General features: G+C 39.0%; 1 protein-coding gene across 1 annotated transcript in view; it reads right to left on the bottom strand.

Annotated features, from left to right (window-relative positions):
- LOC119408458 (short transient receptor potential channel 7-like) overlaps positions 1-20,986 on the bottom strand; it is a 75,903-nt gene that overhangs the window by 20,900 nt on the left and 34,017 nt on the right. The window contains exons 5-7 of the mRNA XM_037675284.1: positions 18,800-19,016; positions 15,963-16,196; positions 13,288-13,552 (exon numbers count right to left, since the gene is read on the bottom strand). Coding sequence (XP_037531212.1) covers positions 13,288-13,552; positions 15,963-16,196; positions 18,800-19,016 — 716 coding nt within the window. The remainder of the gene's footprint in view (positions 1-13,287; positions 13,553-15,962; positions 16,197-18,799; positions 19,017-20,986) is intronic.

Raw genomic sequence — 20,986 nt, 5'->3', positions numbered from 1 at the left:
TGTATATATTAGATATAAAAAATATTAAATTATGTTGACGCTTCTCTGAAGGCGAGTATGCTACCATGTTGATGTGTGCCACCTTAAAAACAGCCACTGACGTAACGTTCAAAACTAACTTTAGGCTCCATCCATATAACTCACTCATTATAGGTGTATAGGGTAGGCGAAACACCCACACTTGCCCCCACCCTCATTCGCCCCACTCTGGGCCCATGAGCAAGGCCCTTAACCCCACCATGTGCTCCCTAAACAGGTCTCTCTTGAAAATGAGTTCTCGTGGCTCAATGAGACTACCTGTATAAATAAAGGCTAAATGAAAAAAAAAAATATATATATATTCTTGGTTTTCAGTTTTTTTGAGTTCCACAATAAAGTTACTCTAGGACTTCTCTAAACTGTCTGAACAGTTATCTTTGATTTGGTTTCATAACGTATTTTGCTTCTTTATTTTTACCTCTAGGCCATGCAGCTTTCGTCTCAGTTACTACGTGCAACATCTTGTACATAATGAGGAGAAGAGCAACAGCTGTGCCAGGTAGGCTGCCAACAACCAGGAAGACATCCCTGAGTGAACACAGAAAGAAAGACAAACAGGGGGCTAACAGACACACAAGGAAACAGGAGGGGGGAGAATAGAGGTAAACCCCGATACCAACTGGGACTGTGAGATAACGGGTTTACATGATAGATAATAGAAAGAACAGAGCAAAGAGGGGTAAGGATGAGGAAGTCTATGTGTTTTCAGGTCTATGAGGTAATGGTAGGGATGCATCAGAGTGGGGGTGTCCAACAACCTCATTACTGCACAAGTAAGATGGCCGTTCTTTGCACCTAAATTGCACATTGGCTGCAACAGTAGGGGACAAGCTGAGGACAAAATTGCAAGAACATGTGCAATTTACACTTGGAATCACTTGTAAATGAGTCCCCGAGGCTCAATGGGATTAATCTGTATAAATAAAGGTTGAATTAAAAAAAAAAAAAAAAAAATCACATGATGCAACTTTGATTCAAATCTCTCAAGGCGATTGCATGCATATCGATCAAAAAAGTAATATTTACAATACTGGTCAAGCACTGTAGAATAAAAAAAAAACTCAACTAAGACTATTTCAAGAATGTTTTATGAAGAAATCTATAATTAAATATATAAATAATTAAACATGTTCAAAGTTACTGCAACACAACAGTGAGACTTTGCACAAAAAAACCTACTATTCAGCTGTGAAATCCATTACCCTTAGGGAAAACAAATAAATATGACTACGAGGTTTATTCAGATTGCAAAGTAAAATATCATAAAGATGAACAAATAAACAAAAAAAAATCTAATATGCTGCGGTTCTATGTTGAGAAAAAAAACTGGGGTGCTGTTGAAAAGAAAAAGCACAGCAATCTATTAGAAATTAGTGATGCTTATAGGTCAGCTTCTGTTTGTCTCCTTTTTTAATAGACGTGAGAATTATATATGAAATTTAGTTTGTGAAGAGAAAAAAGATTGAACCCTCGAGCTGCTCGCACAATAAGGTTAGGAAGGAATCTGGATACTTGGTTCAGATAGTTATGAAGTTCAGACATCTGTGTTCAATATAAAAATAGTGTTTTGCATATTTTTGCAATAAAACAAAGAAAAATACAGCACGTAGAGGGCAATGAAGTTAGTAGGATAACACCCACAGTGCTAAGGAGGTACTACTTTCCATTACTTGTTTTTCTTTCCATTAAAAAAAGTAAAGTTGGCATGTGGATAAAGAGAGCGGGTGAGAAAAGTGGTCTAAGTTTAAAACTTCACACGGGTCATGATAAGTTTGAGAGATAGAAGAGAAATCTGGTGGATCTGGGGTTCAGGTTCTGTCTGTTGGTGAGGGGCTTTCTCTAATGGAAATCTGTTTAAAATGAATGTTCTATATGGGAGGTCCTGAGTAATCAGAGTGCCACTGAGTACTACAGCACTTGAATCTGTACACCAATCAATGTAAGGAATGTGGCATGTTTATTTAAAAGCCCTTTTTTTTTTCCAATTCAGACAGAAATTTACAAGATAGCTGAATGGTTGGGATGAATGGCAGAAGCTGGGTTCGATCACAGCTGGCTGACTAACAGACACGTTTGTTGGACTCCACTTGCAGACAGGTAGTCTGGCTGGCACCAGATCCCACGGGTGAGCATAGTTATCTGGAGAAGAGTGGAGTAAAGTCCAGAGAGGATGAACAGCAGTAATGAGATGAGCAACAGCTGCACCAGGTGAGCTATTAGGGACCTGGAGGCCATGCTGGCAAGAACATGCAAAGAAAGGGACAGATAAGGAGCTAACAGTCACACGAAGAACAGGAAGGAGGGGAGACGGACCCTGCTGCCTGCTGGGATTGTAACAATACACAGCCTTCAAAATTATACTTGAGAACTCATTTATGGAATTGTTTTTACCTTTGAAATGGGTTCCTAAGTATGATTTTTTTTTGTAAGCATTGATTAAATAAAAGTTATGAATTCAACGTTATATAAAAAGAGTAAGTAGGCTCAATCATCCAGTTAAATAAATCACTAAAAAGTTAAATCACGTCATCTGGACAGATTCTTTTTTGGAAGAAAATGTTTCATCCTTCATCCGAAGGACTTCATCAGTCTGAGTCCTGCCAATAGGATATGTCGTATTAAGTAGCACCTTGTTGACGTGTTTTAAACCAGTCTGCTGTTGAGTTCCCAGGCTGAATGGCTTTACACATGTAAAATGAAGGACCATCAGCCTAAAACAATTGATCATCAGTGAATAACACAAATGTTATTGGCAAAATTACCGCTTAACTACTCAGTGAACCAGCCCGAGGCCGAAAAACGAAAACAGTAAGTAGGCTCAATCCAAGTAAATAAATCACAAAAAAGTTAAATCATGTCATCTGGGCAGTTTCTATTTTGGATGAAAGTGTTTCATCCTTCATCTGAAGGACTTCATCAGTCTAGGGCTGCCAACAAGGCCTGGATGACTGAGCCTACTTACTCTTTTTGTTTTTAAACATTTTGACCAGGTTGTCCTCGGGCTGGTTCGGTGAGTAGTTAAACGACCATTTTGCCTATAACATTTGATTGATATGCACCGATGATCAATTGTTCTAGACTGATTTTCCTCCATTTTACATGTGTAAAACCATTCTGCCTGGGAACTTAACAGCATCGGCCTACACACGCGGTACGAACCCGTTCGGTTCTGCAGGGAAACCTGGGATGTTCTCCGTCTGCCGGACCTGATTCTGGACTGCGGTCTGTGAGGGCAGTTGCTGCGGACCAGACCTGCTAACAAGACCCTGCCGCTAACAGAACAGAACAATGATGTTGAAAGAATCCCACTGCTATCACACTGTAGATGCATTTCTTTTTCAACTTTTTTAATGTTTTTCTTGGTATGTTAGTCGTATTTTAATATGTTTTTCTTAGTATGTTAGTCGTATTTTAATATGTTTTTCTTAGTATGTTAGTCGTATTTTAATATGTTTTTTTTGGTATGTTAGTAGTATTTTGTAATATGTTTTTCTTAGTATGTTAGTATATTTTTTAGTATGTTTTTAGTATTTTTGCTGCATGATTTGATAATTCTTGTTGTTGTTTTCTTTTTTTTTTTGGCGAGTCAAGGTTCTTCTCGTCTTCAGCATTTCATTTCATTGTTGACCTTGTGTTGATTTTGCCCATAACAAATAACTCTAACCTACCTAACCTAGCAGACTGGTTTGAAACACATCAACAAGGTGATACTCAATACGACATATCCTGTTGGCAAGGCTCAGACTGATGAAGTCCTTCAGATGAAGGATGAAAAAATTTCTTCCAAAAAAGAAACTGTCCAGATGACGATTTAACTTTTTTGCGATCCACTTCAAATACTTAGAAAATTTGACATAAGAAGCAAAACAAGTTGGTCCCTAATCCAAAAGTTGACCCTGACTTTCAGTCCACATGTTAAAGTGTCTTTGAGTTTCTCTTACAAAGTCTTTGTTTTTATCTGCGCGTGTGTTTCATCCAGACAAGGCGCTCCACAGGCTTGAAGACTCTGCAGGTTTACAAGAGTTGTATAAATGTATAAATTTGGTTGGTCAACAAAAACAGAACACTCTGGTCCAGAAAGCTGAAAAGGGATGTTGTTAGAATACAGAAAATGTAACGTTATTTCTGAACAAAACCAGCTCAGACCTCAGCTTTTGTATAACACAAGCATAAACCGTGTTTAAAGAAAAGTTTTTTTTTTTTTATAGTCGCTATTTAAATGGTCAACAAATGGATTTATAAAAAAATGTACTACAGACAAATTCCCCATGATTAAATTATTTTGAATAATTCTATTATCATTCCAATTAGGGTAAGTTCAATTTCCATTAAAGACAAGATTACCTTTAGTTTTGTCCAGGCTATCACCAATCCCCTGTTGTTTTTTTTCTTAATTTCTCATAAAAGCTATTTTCTGTCAACTGATTTTAACTGTTGTTATTTGGTCCCATTTCAGTAGCGCTTTGTCCCTGATCACTCACTTGGATAAGGGAATGTTTTTTATTGCAAAGATTTAATATAAAATGATTGTTTAGGAGCTCTTCCAAAACAATTATCTCTAGGAAATTCAATACTTAACATCATCTGTCATCATGTTGGAAAAAGTTACAGAGAGTTCAGGATTTCAGCACAAATGAGCCTACGGGACCAGGCGTTGGCAGTAAAACCCTGAACATGTTGCATCACATAAATAATTGTTTGTGATTAATTTAATGCCAGTTGTCTATTTTTTTATTAGTGTGCATTGAAAATGAACACTCTTACCCCATTGCAACTAAACTAGTGCTGCATACTGTCTTACTAAAGCCATATTTTTAAATTATGAACTCATGCATGTGATGCTGGCTATAACTTTTGTTGATTGTGCTATGCACTTTTAAAAAAAAAATATTAAGCTTTAATTAAACATCATGGAGATGTGTCAGCAGCTTTGAGACGGTAAAATCTCAAATACTACATACTCATACTGCATCAGCTTAAAGTGCAGCAGGTTTATTAATGTATTAATTAGGTTGCAATGGTCCAGTGATTACAGTATTGATCTGCATTTTAACATAGATAATATGGTATAATGTGGTAGTAAATGTGTTGGATTAGCGTTATTCAAGAATGCTCTCATTATAATAATACTAACACATTAACAATATGACTTTTGTTTGTTTATTCATTCATTTATATATTCATTATCACACATGGATCATTCAAAGTAAGCATGGTGTGAGCACAGGTTTGTATGTTGGTTCTCCTCACACATGGTGATGACTATGCAGCAAGTGAACTAACAGGATCAGGTCGATCAACACGTGTCTCTAGTCTTGTCTCTTAATTACTTGTTTAGATTGAAATGTTCAGATTAGGTTACTGTATTTTTCAGACTATAAGGCGCACTTAAAATCCTTTAATTTTCTCAAAAATCAACAGTGAGCCTTATAATCAGGTGCGCCTTATATGTTAATTCTGGTTGTGCTTACTGACCTCGAACCGATTTTATGTGGTTATTGTGAATGAGTTGAATAAAGTTCGACTTATCTGACTGTTTTGTTTTGCTTAGTGCGCCTTATAGTCCGAAAAATATGGTAGATGTCTTTTTGCATTTATTATAGGTCTGCTTGTATTTATTGTACTTTTGTGTATCTGCACTGTGTTGTATTGTTTTGAACGTGATGTTCTGTGTTGCACCATGATCCTGGAGGAATGTTGCTTCGTTTCTATATGTACTTGTACGTACTTCTCTGACTCTGGCTCTGAAATTGTACTTATTTGATTAAGTTAATACGCTGTTTATGTGTAAACAAGTTTATATTCATAATGGCAACAGAATAGTTATAAAATTAAGACATATTATGAATGTTCTGTTTTTACTTTATTTACAGTTCTACCTCCTTACCCAACAGGTCAGTGTGGGGGTTCCTACCTGCTGCTTCCTGACTCGTGGTCGGATTTCCAAACGATGAGCTTGAAAAAACTTCAAGATCTTACAGCTAGCTCTTTTATAACCCTTTTAATTTGTTATTTTTTTATTAATTGCTATGGATTGTTTTGCTATTTACTCATCTTCAGCCTTTCAGCAAGATCGATTCATGCAAAGAAGTCACCGTCTCTTTGACTGACCTGGTTGGCATGATCAGGAACACACGTGCATCAAACCTCCGTCACAAAAACAAAAAGCAGGCGAGTACTCATTCCTCCGAGCCATTCCTTCACTGAGAAAGCATGTAGTCGCGTTTCATTTTTTAATTTTTTTTTAAATAGGAGGCCTGCACACCTGCGACTGTGGGTGATTATTTCACTTGCTTTAGAATCAGAACCATGTGGAGCCCAGGGACTGACGACACCCAAAGTGAAAAGCTCTGCTCAATTTGTGCTAACCATGACTCATCCATGTGTGAAAAAATAAATATTAAAAATGAAAGTACATTAAGAAACTATTGCTAAATGCATTGTATGCATTTTAGAAATGGTGAAATCATTATCTTAAAGGCTAATTATTAAATAGCAGTCATGATTTTGACTGCAGCAAGTAAACCATCAAGGTTTTCCAGGCCTCTCATACAAATAACACCAACCATGACCCAGTTTCCTACATCCTCTTACAACCATTTATATTTCCAATTGTTCATGACCGTCAGGAGATGATGCTCTGACTACTGTTTTTGTGCAACTTCTGTGTAGAGGCCTAAATTCAAGACAGTTTTAAAATAATACTACAAATAATTTTTCATTTAAAAGTAAATGGATAAATGTTTAATCATTTGATTTTTATTATCACCAGAATCCTCATCATGTTACCCTTCTATTTAATATAATTTTTCCTGTTTATTCAAAAACTTTCCTGCTTATATGACTTTTTCCAATGGATTACAGACTCTGTTTCCAAGGGGTTAAAGCATTGCTACAATGGAATTACCGAGACGTTATGGAATTATAATCAACACAATGGAATTGCCAAGAACATTGTGGAATTACCTTTGACTTTGTTTTCCTTGCTGGATTACTTTTGACTTTTGTTTTCCTTGCTGGATTACTCTTGACTCTTGTTTCTTTGCTGGATTACATCAAGCTTCAAGGACAATCGAAGGCGTAAGTTCATGTTTGGAATTCATCCCCATGGACAGGTGATGATTTCCAAAGGGGGGGCTGTAGTGAACTTAACCTGATGTCAAAACTAAGCCTAAGGTCAAAACCCTTGACCTTAAGAACCTTGTGGGACAGAAACTGTCATTTCATTGATTTGAATCCAGAAATACAGGTTCACCCATCCTGAGACTTTCTTTCTTGAAAATCAAGTGAAAGAACACTCTCTTTTTATTATCATTACTATTTTACAAATGTTGATAATCAAAGTGTCTTAGTTCAAACCATTTTAGATGTTGCAGTGAACTAATCAATTTTATTAACTGTAAAACAGTAACAATGATTTTTTAGTTGCTTATGCAAAGTTAGAGTTCATGTTAAGTCTGTTACAGAGTAATCATGTATTTTCTGATTTCTGTCTTTGAATGAGCAAGTGTAAGTTTTGTCCAAGGTCGGAGTCGAAGCAGACATGTGTCTTGTTTTAAAATCCTCTCAGACGTAAACAGAGGAGTTGGCACCTGTTCTCCAAACTCGCCAAAATATTTCTCTCGCCTGTCTGAGAACAGTTTAATCTGTTCCATAACAATTCTTGCTGTTTTCTGACTTCTAGTAACCTCTTACATCACAAAACACACCCCTGTCTGGTTGATTTCGACCAATCAGGGACGCTCAAATATACCGGAAATAGAGCTCTTTAAATTGCCGGTACTTCCTAGTTCTCTCAGTTCAGTTCTGCGCTGAGAAGTTCTGAGATGTTCGCAGTTCTGTGAAGTCGTTTGGGAGAACAGAAGTCCAGCCATGAAAAGGCTCTTCCTTTGGATTATAACATCTTCCACCTCTGAGTGGAACTTCTGAAGGACTCCACTCATGTGAAGTCCACCCGGTGAGGTGAACTGTTGTTGACGAAGCCCCGTCACCACTTCGGACGAGTCACAGCCATCCTATGGAGACGCTGGACAGGTAGCGTAACTGGACTTCGTTTCTTCTGATTCATCTTCAGAGAGGTAAATGAGTCTAGTCTCCTACTTAGCGTACCGAGGAAAAGCTGGGTCGGATGGAGGGTGTTGTCCTGTCAACACTTTTCACTCATACACACCACATTCTCCCTCATCCATACTTTACTCCCTTTAAACTTCATTTCCATCTTTAAATTCTTCTCTCAAGTAGAAATCATTCCAGATATTTTAGAAATGTCTGTGTAAAGTGCTCATTCCACCGCCGTGTGGATTGAGGTCTGCTGTTCTGCTGAAGAGTGAAAACAATCGCCGCATTGTTTCTCACTACCTGTAAAGCTGTTTAATTATGTTGTTATTTTCATATTTTGCCAAATTAATGTAAATGTTTGATGTTAAACTTTGATTCTGTAAAATAAATGACCACATTCATTTTGATGGGTCAAAGATAAATGACGTCTCACGTTACATTTCATTAAATTCAATGCACGTTTTATTCAGTCCAGAAAAATGAAGAATCCGTTTTAATTGATGAATATATCTCAGCATCTGTTCATCTACAAACCTAAACTCTATATTTTTATGTGTCATCATTCATCTGCTCTTTAGTCGTCAATTAACCTTAAGTTTTACTGCATTCAATTACTTTAATTTAGACAAAAAAAATATTAGTTTTATCTGCTTTTGTCAGTTAACAACAGAACTTTACTGGCATGAAGTTCTTAAATCCTACATTATTATGAATTTAAATAGCTCTATGTGGTGCATAAAGCCTTGAACGGCCATAAATCAGTTAAAGAAAGATGCGCTCGCTGCGTACGTTCTGATTTCTTCCCAGCTTTTCAAATGTTTCTGTGTAAATCTGTGCTAATCCTGTGAGGATGTGTGTCTGTTGCTCAGCCTGCATGACCTTCTCCGATTCCCTCTCCCCTCCTCTTCCTCCTTTGTGTACGTATTCTGGCAGGTCTCCTGCTTTTTTTGCCAGAACCAAAGAGTGGAGCCAAAAAATATCCTCCTCTGCATCGCTCCCTGTGGTTCTGTTCTCATCCGTCAGCCCTCTCTCTTCCTCCTCCTCCTCTTCCTAATTGACTTTATCTCCTTAAATTTACCTTAAAACCTCTACCATATTAACTTCCTTTTATTTCCTGTTTAACTTCGGTGTTTTTATAATCACAGTAACGCTTCTCATTTCGTCCATCACTTCCACGCCTGTCTGTCTTTCTGTTTGAGCAGTGCTGTCAGGCGCTGCTGATTGGAGAGACCGGTCCAGAGCTCTGTCAGCACTTACCAACACAATCCCGATCAGTGTTTGTGCATGATTTGCTCAAACGTAAATTATTTCCTTCATCCTATAATGAATGCACACAGAAACAGTAAGCATATACTGTATTTTCTGGCGTATAAGTCGTTCTGGAGTATAAGTCGCATCAGTCAAAAAAACGCATCATGAAGAGGAAAAAAACACGTCGCTTCAGCGTATACGTCGCATTTATTATGCGTCGCTGCTGACCCGTCATGTTTATTATGCCTTTATTTAATGGTCATAACAGCTTCATTTCGCTTGGGCGACACAGTGCCATCCATCCATCCATCCATCCACCCATCCATCCAGCTCTCCAGCGTTCCTCCGCCTGCACCAGCTGAGCGAAGTGAGTGCACAGATCTTACAAATTTAAAGCGTCAGTCAAAAATTGTATTATGAATATAGAAAACAAAAACATATTTAAGTCGCTTCCGCATAGAAGTCGCAGGATTGACAAATCTATGCAAAAAAACTGACATACACTGGAACATACAGTAAGTGTGTTTGGGTCTATTTAAGTGTATTTGCACATGTGAGAAGGTGAGTGTGTGGGCACTCAACAAGGAGCATCTTGTGTGCGCCTTTTAACTATGTGAGCTAGAAGTGTCCTCCCGCCCATGTGTGGATCAGTCTTCATTAAACCCCATCAAGCTGTGCGCTCACGTGTGTGAGCTTTTATTATCGTCACCGACTCTCTGTATGTGTGTGTGTGTGTGTTTTGGGTGAAATCCTCAGCCTCACTCCTCTCTATGCTAATTTCCCCTCCTTCCCGTCACTTCTGTCTCTGCTCTGCCCTGCCTAAGCTGTCCCTCCTGGGGTATCATTACCTTCTCCACCTAACCTCCCCCCACCCCTACCCTCTCATCAATGTATGAGTGTAATCAGAGCAGCCCTTTTCTTCATCCCTCCATCAAACGTGCCCTTTCAGACGTCACACCGCCCACAAACAAACACACAAAGATCTGAGCACATACGTTGCTTGCATCACGTGGAGAAGAGGTTGTGCAGCGATTATTAACAGTAACATGCTGACCTTTCTTCTGCTGGGGAACTAACAGGAGAGAGATCAACGCACCAACTGCAACCTCAATCAGAGGAGCCCATCAACATGTTGGAACAACATAAATACTTTTTTTCCACCTCTCTGAGCAGTTTTGAGTTCAGGCGTTTGCTCAAACTCAGGCCAGGTGAGGGTTGATGTCAGAGTGACCCCTGGTGGTAAAACTGACAACAACAGTTTCAACAAAAAAAACAAAAAAAAAAACATGCACCACAAACAGGTAATCAGCGAAGGTCAGAAGGTTATTTTTGAAGAAACGCTCACCCACATACTATATATAAAAGAAATGTAGTGGTTTGTTAAGGCTGATGCAGAGCCAAGAGAGGCGACCTCGTCCCACACATGTGATGGTGCGTCTAACGTGAGCCGAGGGACTTTAGTTTTCTTTTGCACATGTTCTTTTATATTGTGAGCAGTCGCGATTATGTCAGACGGATCGGGAAGTGGCTACGCTCTCTTTGACACTCAATTTCAACTCCATTAGACCTCGTTTCTGCCGGTGCGTGTGTGCGTGCGTTCCTGTCTGTTAACTCTGCTCTGTTTGCCTGCTCATCGTGTTGCCTGGACATTCGGCTCCGTGTGGGCAGCCAAGCAGAACGCAGCCACCCGGTCCTGATGCTAGGCAGAACAGCCACTGTATATGCACAGCAAAGTGTGGGTAAAGTCAGCATGGAAAGGGTCTAATTAAACATGATTTAGGACTGAGAAAGGTACATTCTCATGATGCTGGAAACAAGGTCAGCGAATGCGGAGCTAAAAGCAGGCAGGGTAAACATTTAAACAAACAAATCTGAAAGTAAGAGAAAGCAGTTATCAAGCAGTTCAATTTTTTGGGGGGAGGGAAAGGACTCAGAAGTGTAAACCTTGGAGGAATAAACCAACAAAGTGGTGATGATGAATCCCTTTCAGCGGTTCCCAACACTGGTCCCTGAGGAACACCATCCTGCATGTTTTAGTTGTTCCTCTGCAACACACCTGATTTGAATGAAAGGGTGATTAACAGGCTTCTGCCAAATTTAAGGAAGTAATTAACAACTGAATCAGGTGTGCAGAAGCAGAAAAACAACCAAAACATGCAGGATGGCGTTCCTCAAGGACCAGTGTTGGGAACCACTGCCTTAGATATGGTTGTGTTATGAGCCTGGATTCAAAAAGCTCTTTTTTAAAATATTATTTTTTTTTCATTGTGTAAAGAAATACTTCAGACGGCTATTCTTTGTAAAATTGACATAGAAAGATGAAAAAAGATGCACTAAATCAGCCTCGCCACATAAATCAAAACAAAAGCACGTATGGGGTGATAACAAAAGCAGAGATACGGCGGTGTCATCCGTCTAAAGGTGTGCATGCCTTCTTCTGAGAACATGAGTCATGACGTGTGACAGAGAAACGCCTCAGAGAGTATTTGCCTTTAAAGAAGAGTGGTGATAAACAGAAAGATCCTGTCAGCAGCCTGAGTCTAATACCTTTCTGACAAATATCCGACACTGACGACGCCAACCTGAGCACCGCTGATATGACACACAGACAGAGACGTGGATGCCAATAAGGACAGGAGGCAGAATATTTGAGGTGAGGGTGTATGTGCTGGAGTAAATGGCTGCTTAAAATGATCACATGGTAAAATGTTATAAACATTTGTCTAAAGAATTTTAATTAAATAGTTGTGCAGAGTTGTGTAGAGTATGTATACAATCTACATTTTAAGAAGTCATGTAGGAGAAAATCTTTCTTGAAGGACAAATCTCCTGCCACATGCCAAAGTTTTCAGCAAATATCCTACATGATCTGTTAGCACTCTGAGCATATGCTGGAGTTGACCCTCAGCTACTACCACTCCGAATTTAAGCTCAATATCTGTAAAATCCAATGAGTGATAGACATTTTTTTTGTTTGCCAGAATTAAATAGCTGTGGAAGCCATCTTGAATCAGGCTGACTTCAAACATTAATCAGATGTAGATGTACATCTAGTGATTGGATTCTGAGAGTTTCACTGAAATCCCTTTATTGATTCATGAAATATTTTGCTAACAGACAAATATAGACACACACACACACATAGAGGCAAATACAGGTTTAGTTTGTGTTTAATTTCTAAAACATAAGAACTAATTGAGAACTACCTAATAAAGAAAACACAGTACTGCTGTAGTTCTCATTTACGGTCGACTAAGTTTCCTCTTTTTTCACAAGTAAACAAGCAACAGTTGCTCTCACTCAGTCTGTTTGCAACACTATGTCTGAAGCAGCAATGTGTGACGAGGACAGCACACACGATGTGGAAACTAAAGCGTGTCCCTGATGAGCTTGGTCAAAAGGTCATCAAGTGACGTTAACTAACAGCAGCGAGGTCACTTTATTTATTATTGCGTGCTGCAGAGTTTGAAAGTATTCCAGTTTTTGCCTGTGAATGTTGGTGCGCCTGTAGTTTGAGCAAAATATCTTATGAAGCAATCTACAGATTTTAATGAAATACTCTTACAAAAAAAAAAAAATCAGATTAATACTGTTTATATATCATAAAACATAATGACTAAAAGTCTGTTCTTTTTAGATTAAACCATGAAGTCTGAATGCCACCATGAGGCCTAAAGGGACATTAAAGGCTGATCTCTGCCACTGACAGAGCACCATGCAGTTATTGGAACTAGAAAACAATCCCAACCTGGAAGTCAGTTTTTATTGTTCTGGGAACTTAAAGTTGTTTACACGCTGAACCCAAACTAATGACCCCTGAAAAATTGTTTAAAAACTGTTATTGACATAATTAAATGCTCAGACCCGTCCAACATGTGAGCACTCAGTCATTCACACTCTGTCCATTCCGAGCCGGCCTCACGGACCAGTTAAACTCACGTGGTGAAGGCGGGGTTGTACTTGGCTCCCAGGTAGTACGAGTAAAGGTTGAACATGCCAATCATGAAGGCCACAAACACCATGATGAAGATGACCATGAACTTGAAGATGTCTTTGACCGTGCGACCCAGGGAGATCTGCAGCGGGCCGAAGCTCTCGTTGGCCGGCAGGATGTAGGCGATGCGGGAGAAACTCAGCACCACGGCGATGGCGTACAAGCCCTCAGAGATGATCTGAGGGTCAGATGGGCGCCACTTGTTTCTGGCTGCAGGGGAATCAACACAAGTCATTGTTATATTTTCCCCTTTTTTACGTCTTCCACATTACACTTAGCAATTTGTGTAAAATCATTTGCATAGCTCCTATAACTGCAAAAAAAAGGCAAGTTAAATTAAGGCAAATGTTTACAATATGACTGTTTGGCTCAAAAGTCTGTACTTTTAACTCTTTTTGGATACAATACAATATATTGAGCAAGCATTTTCTAAATATATATTGCTAAGGATTATATATAAACTTTGGGAATAAAAGCTCAAGGGAGCACATAGAAATAATTCAAATTATGTGGGAATGAAAAACGGCATGTCAGTGTGTTATATTTATTGATAAGATATTTTAGAGACACGTGTAATTAGGGAAGGATTCTAAAGTGAAAATGAAACAGGAAAAAATGAAGGACATTAACGAAATTCCCCAGTTTCACAATTTTTACACATAAAAATATGTAATTCTTCGTTTTTCATGTGTCATAGCAGAGTACAACCACCAGGGGTCAGCACTGATGAGGGTTCCATGTTCAAGACCTCCAGGTTGACAACCTGCAGCCTGTGCAAGAGTTTGATTTTACATAAAAAATACAGATGAATGACTACATCCATGCTGTTCTGAACTAAACTCCACACTGATCTTTTATCACTCGTACTCTCTTGCCTTTCTGCTTTTACATAAAACAGACATAAATAATACAACACATGTCTTGATTAAGTACCATTGCTTACAGTCAGTCAAATTCTGGCTATTAACCCTATTGTCACCGTGTCATGTCAGATGACTGATAATTAAACAGGAAATTGTGTGCACAAAACCCCGCAAGCATCTTTTTTTTTATTTTTTATCTTCTAATCCCTGTTCTCACTTGCCAGTAATGTTTGGTAATCTAGGCAGTCATAAGCAGACAGGTCTGAGAGCGCCACGCAAGGAAATTAATTTGAGAGCCCCTTTCTATTGAGAGCTTACTTTCATGTCCTGTAGGCTAATAAGCTCATAATGTACATAATTTCTGTTTCCAAACTCTTACATTGGCACAGCTTTTCTACAAGTAATTCTCATGTTCTCAGTTCATGTTCCAGGCAATAACTTCAAGCCTGCCTCTGCATGTTATCGTCCAAAAATTTGACTTTTAACTAAACACAAACACTATTTTCACAATGAAAAAAAAAAGCCATCATTTTGACCAATCAGAGGTCCAGATGTGGGTAAAAAAAAAAACAAGTCAGAAAAGATCAGTCAGAGGCATGACAACACGTGCTGGTAGTGTTTATTGCATGTCAGACACACAAATAGGTTTATATGTCACTAGAAGTTCAGAGGTGCTGAAGCCTCCTCTATAACAGGGGTCTGCAACCTTTACCATTTTCATCATATCTCCTGTTAAATAAAATGTGTGAAGAGCCAGACAATTTACTTGATACTTTAAATTAGAGTACAACAAGTTTAAAGTGTGAGTAATAATTTTGTATAGGACTGTTTAATTACAGTAATTTATATTGCATTGTGCCATTAATTTTTAAGAGTTGGGGCCAAAAGAAAATAATTATCTGTACTTTTGTACATAAAGATTTGATAAAACTCCTTGTTATTCTGTACAAACCCATTTAAGTTTGTAAAAAGCAACTTATTTTAATCATTTCTGCAAAATGAGCACAAACTCAGGTGTAAAAATCTGGAAAGCAAAACTGCTAAAAGTACTTACTCCTATCTTCAGTTTAAACTTAAAAGTTACTCATGTTCGTGTCATTTTTGATCGACGTCCCAAGGAGCGTCTTGAGAGGGACTGATGAGCCACTTGTGGCTCCAGAGCCGCAGATCACAGACTCCTGACCTCTGAAGCTCAATAAATAACTATTAAAATTAATGAGTATGTGACACGTGCAGGACCAACCACGTTGCTTTTCTCTGACTCAAGTTAAATCGTTTTATTAAGTGGTCCTTTAATGTGTCCTCGAACACGTTTGCGTCTATAGATGCATGTTAATGCCTGGTATAAACAGAACTAACATTTTGGGTCTAGTGTAAGCTGATGGGTCATGACGTTTATATTTGTCTGATTTGAAGCTCGTTATCAGTGATGGATATGACACATTACCAAGGCCCCACAGAAAAGCTTTCAGATTGCATCGTATGGTGTCAAATTAGCTTTGAATGTGGAAAAAAAATGTTCGATTGATCAGAAATTTGACACGGTTACACAAACAGGCACCGTTTTTTGGTAAATGCCAGAAGAGATTGATTATTATCATGAAAAGTGACAACCACACCAGCTGAGAAAACAAAGAAAATCCCTTAATGTCTGCGTCCATCCCCCAAAACATTCAACAAATGTCCTAAACAAAAAGCTTCCATACTTTTGCTCCAAAGTAATACTGCTAACATTACTGTCATGGATAACTGCTTACCATAGGTGAAATAGGCCACTTCATCAGGCAGCGAGGCATTGCTGAGGTCTTCATCAGGTACGTGCAAGTCCACATACTGCTGGGCTTTGGACGCCTTGAGGAAAGCCATGAAGCGCGCCGTGAAGGACGCCACAAAGATGGACAGCATGCCGAAGTCCAGAACGTTCCAGAGGTGCATGATGTACTCCCTGGGGCCGTCGCTCCAGATCTCTTTACACTCAGACCAAATCATACCTGAAGGAGGAGGGACACGTGCACATACTGAAACGCACGCTTGAGCTGACAAATCTGATCAAATGAAATGCAGAAAAGCGAGAAAAGCTACATGATAATGAGAATCCGTTTTACTCCACAATCAGAGATGAGCCACTCGGAGCTCGGGTGGATACACGCAGTTAAAAGCCTAATTTCCTCCGTGAAACCACTCTGCCCTTCTCCAGATGCAACCGAAACCAGAGGAAAATTGCTCAGTGAAAAGCCAACCTGATCAGTATCCTCTCTCTGACAATCATTGCACCTCTGAATCATGGTAGAGGAATCACATTTCTGCAGGAGCTCAGCCACCAGTCACTGTACACACACGTTTCCTTTGACACAAACAGCTACTGCCAAACATTACCATGTACAGGGAAGGAATAACACCATTACACATAAGCAAATAAAATCAGAAGCATATGTGCCCCAACAAACTGTACACAAACCACATGTGTAATACTGTTAGGTTTGTATGAAGGAGGGTGGAGGAGGAGCAGATGGGAAGCAGCTGAGAGCTGACAGACATCGCCAAAAGCTATTTATCCTTTGAGTTTGTCTTTGTTTGTCATCCCTTTCTATCTGCACCTCATGCTTGTCTTTCATGACACACTTCACACTTTATATTTATATAAGTGTGTGTGTCTGTCTCCCTCAGCTATTTCTCTTTCTCTTTGGATACTATTTCCTCAGTGCTCCCATCTCCAACATGTAACTTCCCCTGCAGCTTATCATTAAATCTCTGAACGGTAACCGCTTCAACACGTCCAGATTGTTCTGTGGATCCTTGCTGGAGGTAACCTCTGTTTGATCTCTGCAAGATGAAAGTGTATAATTTGTTGTATTACCATAACCTTGACTTCTATCCACTCCGTGGGTACGGTGATGCATGAAAATTTAATTGTGCCTCGTGTAAAAGGTGGAGAAAAATGTGTGATGGCCCTTTGCAGAGCCTGTTCTCATTTACAGAGGATGTGATTTTGGAAAAGCTTGGTGATTCCCTTCACAACACTTTCTCCTTTTGCATGTATTTCTAGAGTACACATATTCCAAATATTTATATAATACAGTAGTCCCTCGCTACTCCACAGTTCGACTTACGCGGACTCGCTCTTTCGTGGTTTTTCAAAGTAAGATTGTACACGAGAAAAAAAAAATTGTGCACGGCACACGATTATCAACTTTAATATTACTCACATGATTGGGACAGATATTGCACAGTAAAAAGTAAAAAATATATAAATACTTTGGTCAGGCGCTGCCGTTTTGTTGTTTTCTCTCAATAAGTCTACACTGTAGCCCCACTCATAATGACTACATTTCCCAGAAGCCAACAGTGTCCAGCAGAACCGGACCTCCAAACTCATCTGTGAATCTGAGAGCTGATACAGTAGCTGTCTCATGAGGACTTCCAAGTGGGGAGGGCACCACCGTAGGTCTGGCGTTCTCTCTGGAGCTCACCAGGACCTTTTTAATCTGCAGATTTGGACTCAACCAGACCATCGTCTGGTCCCGTGCTGGCCATCCGAAAGTCCGGCTCCCTCCAAAATGCATTTTGGTTATCAAGGGCTGCACAGAACTGGACCAGAACAGGAGCGGAACCAACAGGGTAGGTCTGCCAGACCACAACCGAGCCGCTGTCTCTGCAGAGCTGGTGAGTAAAATTTTGCAGTACAGTACTGTGCAGTTAAAATTACCTAGGTTTAAGAGTTTAGAATATTGTGGGCTTCATCGCTGCATGGTGGGTCTGCAGAAATGGAACTGAGTCGGACCGGACCCGAGCGGAATCAAGCTGCTGCTGTTCTGCAAAGCTGGTGAGTAAAATTTAGTAGCTACATACATGTATGTTGTTAAAATGACAGATTTAAGAGTATAGAACATTCTAAGAGTGTGGGAAAGGATTCCTAAAGCCTTAAACTATATATAAATACTAAAATAAATATAACATCCCTACTTCACGTATTTTCCGGAACGTAATCGCCGCAATAAATGAGGGACAACTGTATATAAATGATATCAGAATGTTATTGATTTACAAAAAAACACTGTGTTTAGCTGATAGCATCATAAATATAACATACAAAATCGTGTTTTATTTAAAATATCTATATAAACCTTAAAATATTTTAAAATGTAGCATATGGGTTATAATAAATCGTGAACTCTTTCAAGGAACATCAAGGTTTTCCATTCTAAAGTTTTAAACATCTAAAATATTCTAGTCTAATCCATTTATATCCATTTTAATTGTACATAACTATAACAAGAGTACCTACATTATAAGCCCGTCAACAAACTATTAAACAGCAATCAAAGCAATGGCCTGACAAGCAAAACAGTGTATAAGATTTGACCTTTAGTTGTGATCTTGACTTCAGAGCTGGGGTGATGACAAATGTACCTGATGCTCCATGTGGTGAGGATGCATAAGTGTATGAAGTTTCTTTAAATTATCTTGAGCAGATCAGAAGTTATGGTCAGGAGAAGAGGAAGTGTACAAACGTACGAAGAGTATACCTTAATACGTCCGCCGTTCGACATACATTTAAATAAGCTAACGTGTGTTGTGTGAAGAAGTGACTCACCCAACACCCACTTCATGATCAGCATCTCAGTCCAAGAGAACTGGGTGGTTTTGACCCGGAACACCTGTCGAGGGTGGTCTGTGATGGTTTCATTCGGCAGGTTCTTGACCCCCTCAAAGCGATCTGAAGCGTTGATAACCAGCAGGCCGAGGAAGAGGGTGAAGGAGACGGCATGGGCCACAAACTTCATGAAGGGGCTTCGCAGGATCTGACCAAGCTGAAGGTAAAAATAATATTTCCTGTAAGATTTATGTAAAACTATAGAGTAAATTTACCATAACAAATGTCTGGGGTTTAACGATATTAGTAAATTAAATCAATCACACGTTCAGCTCATTTTTCTTCTTGGTATTTTACTAAAGCAGAGATATTTACAGCCAAACAGCACGTCTGTTTTTCTTTACACAGATAACTTCAGGTTACCGATGAGTTCCTGAGATTTTGGTCCTCAGAGGAGAAAACCTGAAAAGCTTCACTACACAATCATCTTAGCAGACAAACAACAGCTGCTGTAATCCAATCATTCATCTTCCATGGGACATAATGCCAAAATAACCCGATGCCAAACAATCAACAGTTAACAAAACAGCACCATATGGGGGGGGGGGGGGGGAACGTAATGCAAAAACAGAGCTGAACCTGCCACTAAAAAGACTGCACAATCACACACACACACTACTAACTACATGTAGGCATCAGAATCTTCAACGCTGGCCCATCTCTGAACCTGCTGTGTTCAATATTACCTCCCCACAGGACTCCTCTGATCGCTGTGTGCAGAGTAACATCAGATCCTGTAGCTCCGCACGTAAAACACACCGCTAAACCGAGCAGGAAAGGGTTTTTGGCCATTCTTAACCCTGCAAAGGTTCCTCTAAAGCTGTGGTCTACACCATTTATTTCAGCTCTGATTTACTGATCTAAACTCTCAGGTTTAATGAGATAGTCCAGGATTGAGCCTGTGGTTACTTACAGCCACAGGATTTTTTTTTTATCCCACTCTGTGACAAAAGCTGGTTTCCTTTAACAGAATGGTCTCTGTTGTCACGAGGCTTGTGCAGATGAGATAAAAGAAGTGTGCAGGGATACAGAGCACTCATGCTACAAAAGAACTGTAGTGAAGTCTTTTCAGCTGAGAGAGTCAACCCTGATGTGCTCCAGGGACAGGGAGAACATCTCCTCTGAGGATTTTATTGTCTAGACATAAAGTACCAGGAGCTCAAAGAGAAACACTGTCTTTAAAATAAAGCACGTTTTTTTTTAAACCGAGGTTTGAAGGTATTTATATTTTATTTGTCATCCCTTCCGCTCATATTTGAATACAACAACATGTACATATACTTGTTTTAATAAATGCAATGACTTTTGCTTTTTCTTTATCCATTAAGCACTTTTCATTTTTGTTTCTCAAAAAAGAAAATGTTGTGTTTGTTTGTGTTCTTTAAATAAAAATGATACAGTGCATTAACTATATGCTATTGCTATTTAATGAGAGGTTTGAGGAATTTGGGCATGCAAGAATGGGAACATATACAGTAACTTTCTGCATAAACACAGAGACACTCAACATTTATAAGTTTATGATTCAAGAACTGTATAATTATTTCAATTTAAATAAAAGTTATTTAACCTATTGATCCTTGCTGCATAATCATAATTACTCAATAATACACTTGGGTGTCTCATTTAATTATTATCAGGACAGCAACTGACATGAAAAAGTTAAAAGTTTTTAGCTTATGTGCTTCATCATCAATTTAATGAACACCTCCAAATTTAGCAAGTTGAAAATGTGTTTACAAAAATTGTTTTCTGTTTAAACACACTGTTTTGTAAAATAACTGTAAAAGAGAGAGGAAGTCATGGATCGTTTCCAAATGAAACAAGAACAAGTTTGAAAAATATGGTATAATCCAATGGTTCCCAACCCTGCTCCTTGAGGAACGCCATCCTGCATGTTTTAGTTGTTTCTCTTCTCCAACACACCTGATTCAGTGGTTTAAATACTTCCTTAAGTTCAACAGAAGGCTGTTAGTCAACCTTTCATTCATATCAGGTGTGTTGGGGGCAGAGGAACAATTAAAACATGCAGGATGTGTTAGGAGTGCGCGGGGAACCCAGATGGTATGAGACCCAGAAAGAGGCAGACACAAGGGGAATACAAAATAACAGTGTTTATTATTTACA

This window comes from Nematolebias whitei, chromosome 4, assembly GCF_014905685.2.
Source record: "Nematolebias whitei isolate Nwh7 chromosome 4, NemWhi1, whole genome shotgun sequence".
Taxonomy (NCBI): Eukaryota; Metazoa; Chordata; class Actinopteri; order Cyprinodontiformes; family Rivulidae; genus Nematolebias; species Nematolebias whitei.
Note: the sequence above shows the minus strand (reverse complement) of the source record. Positions and strands in the feature narration are given on the sequence as shown.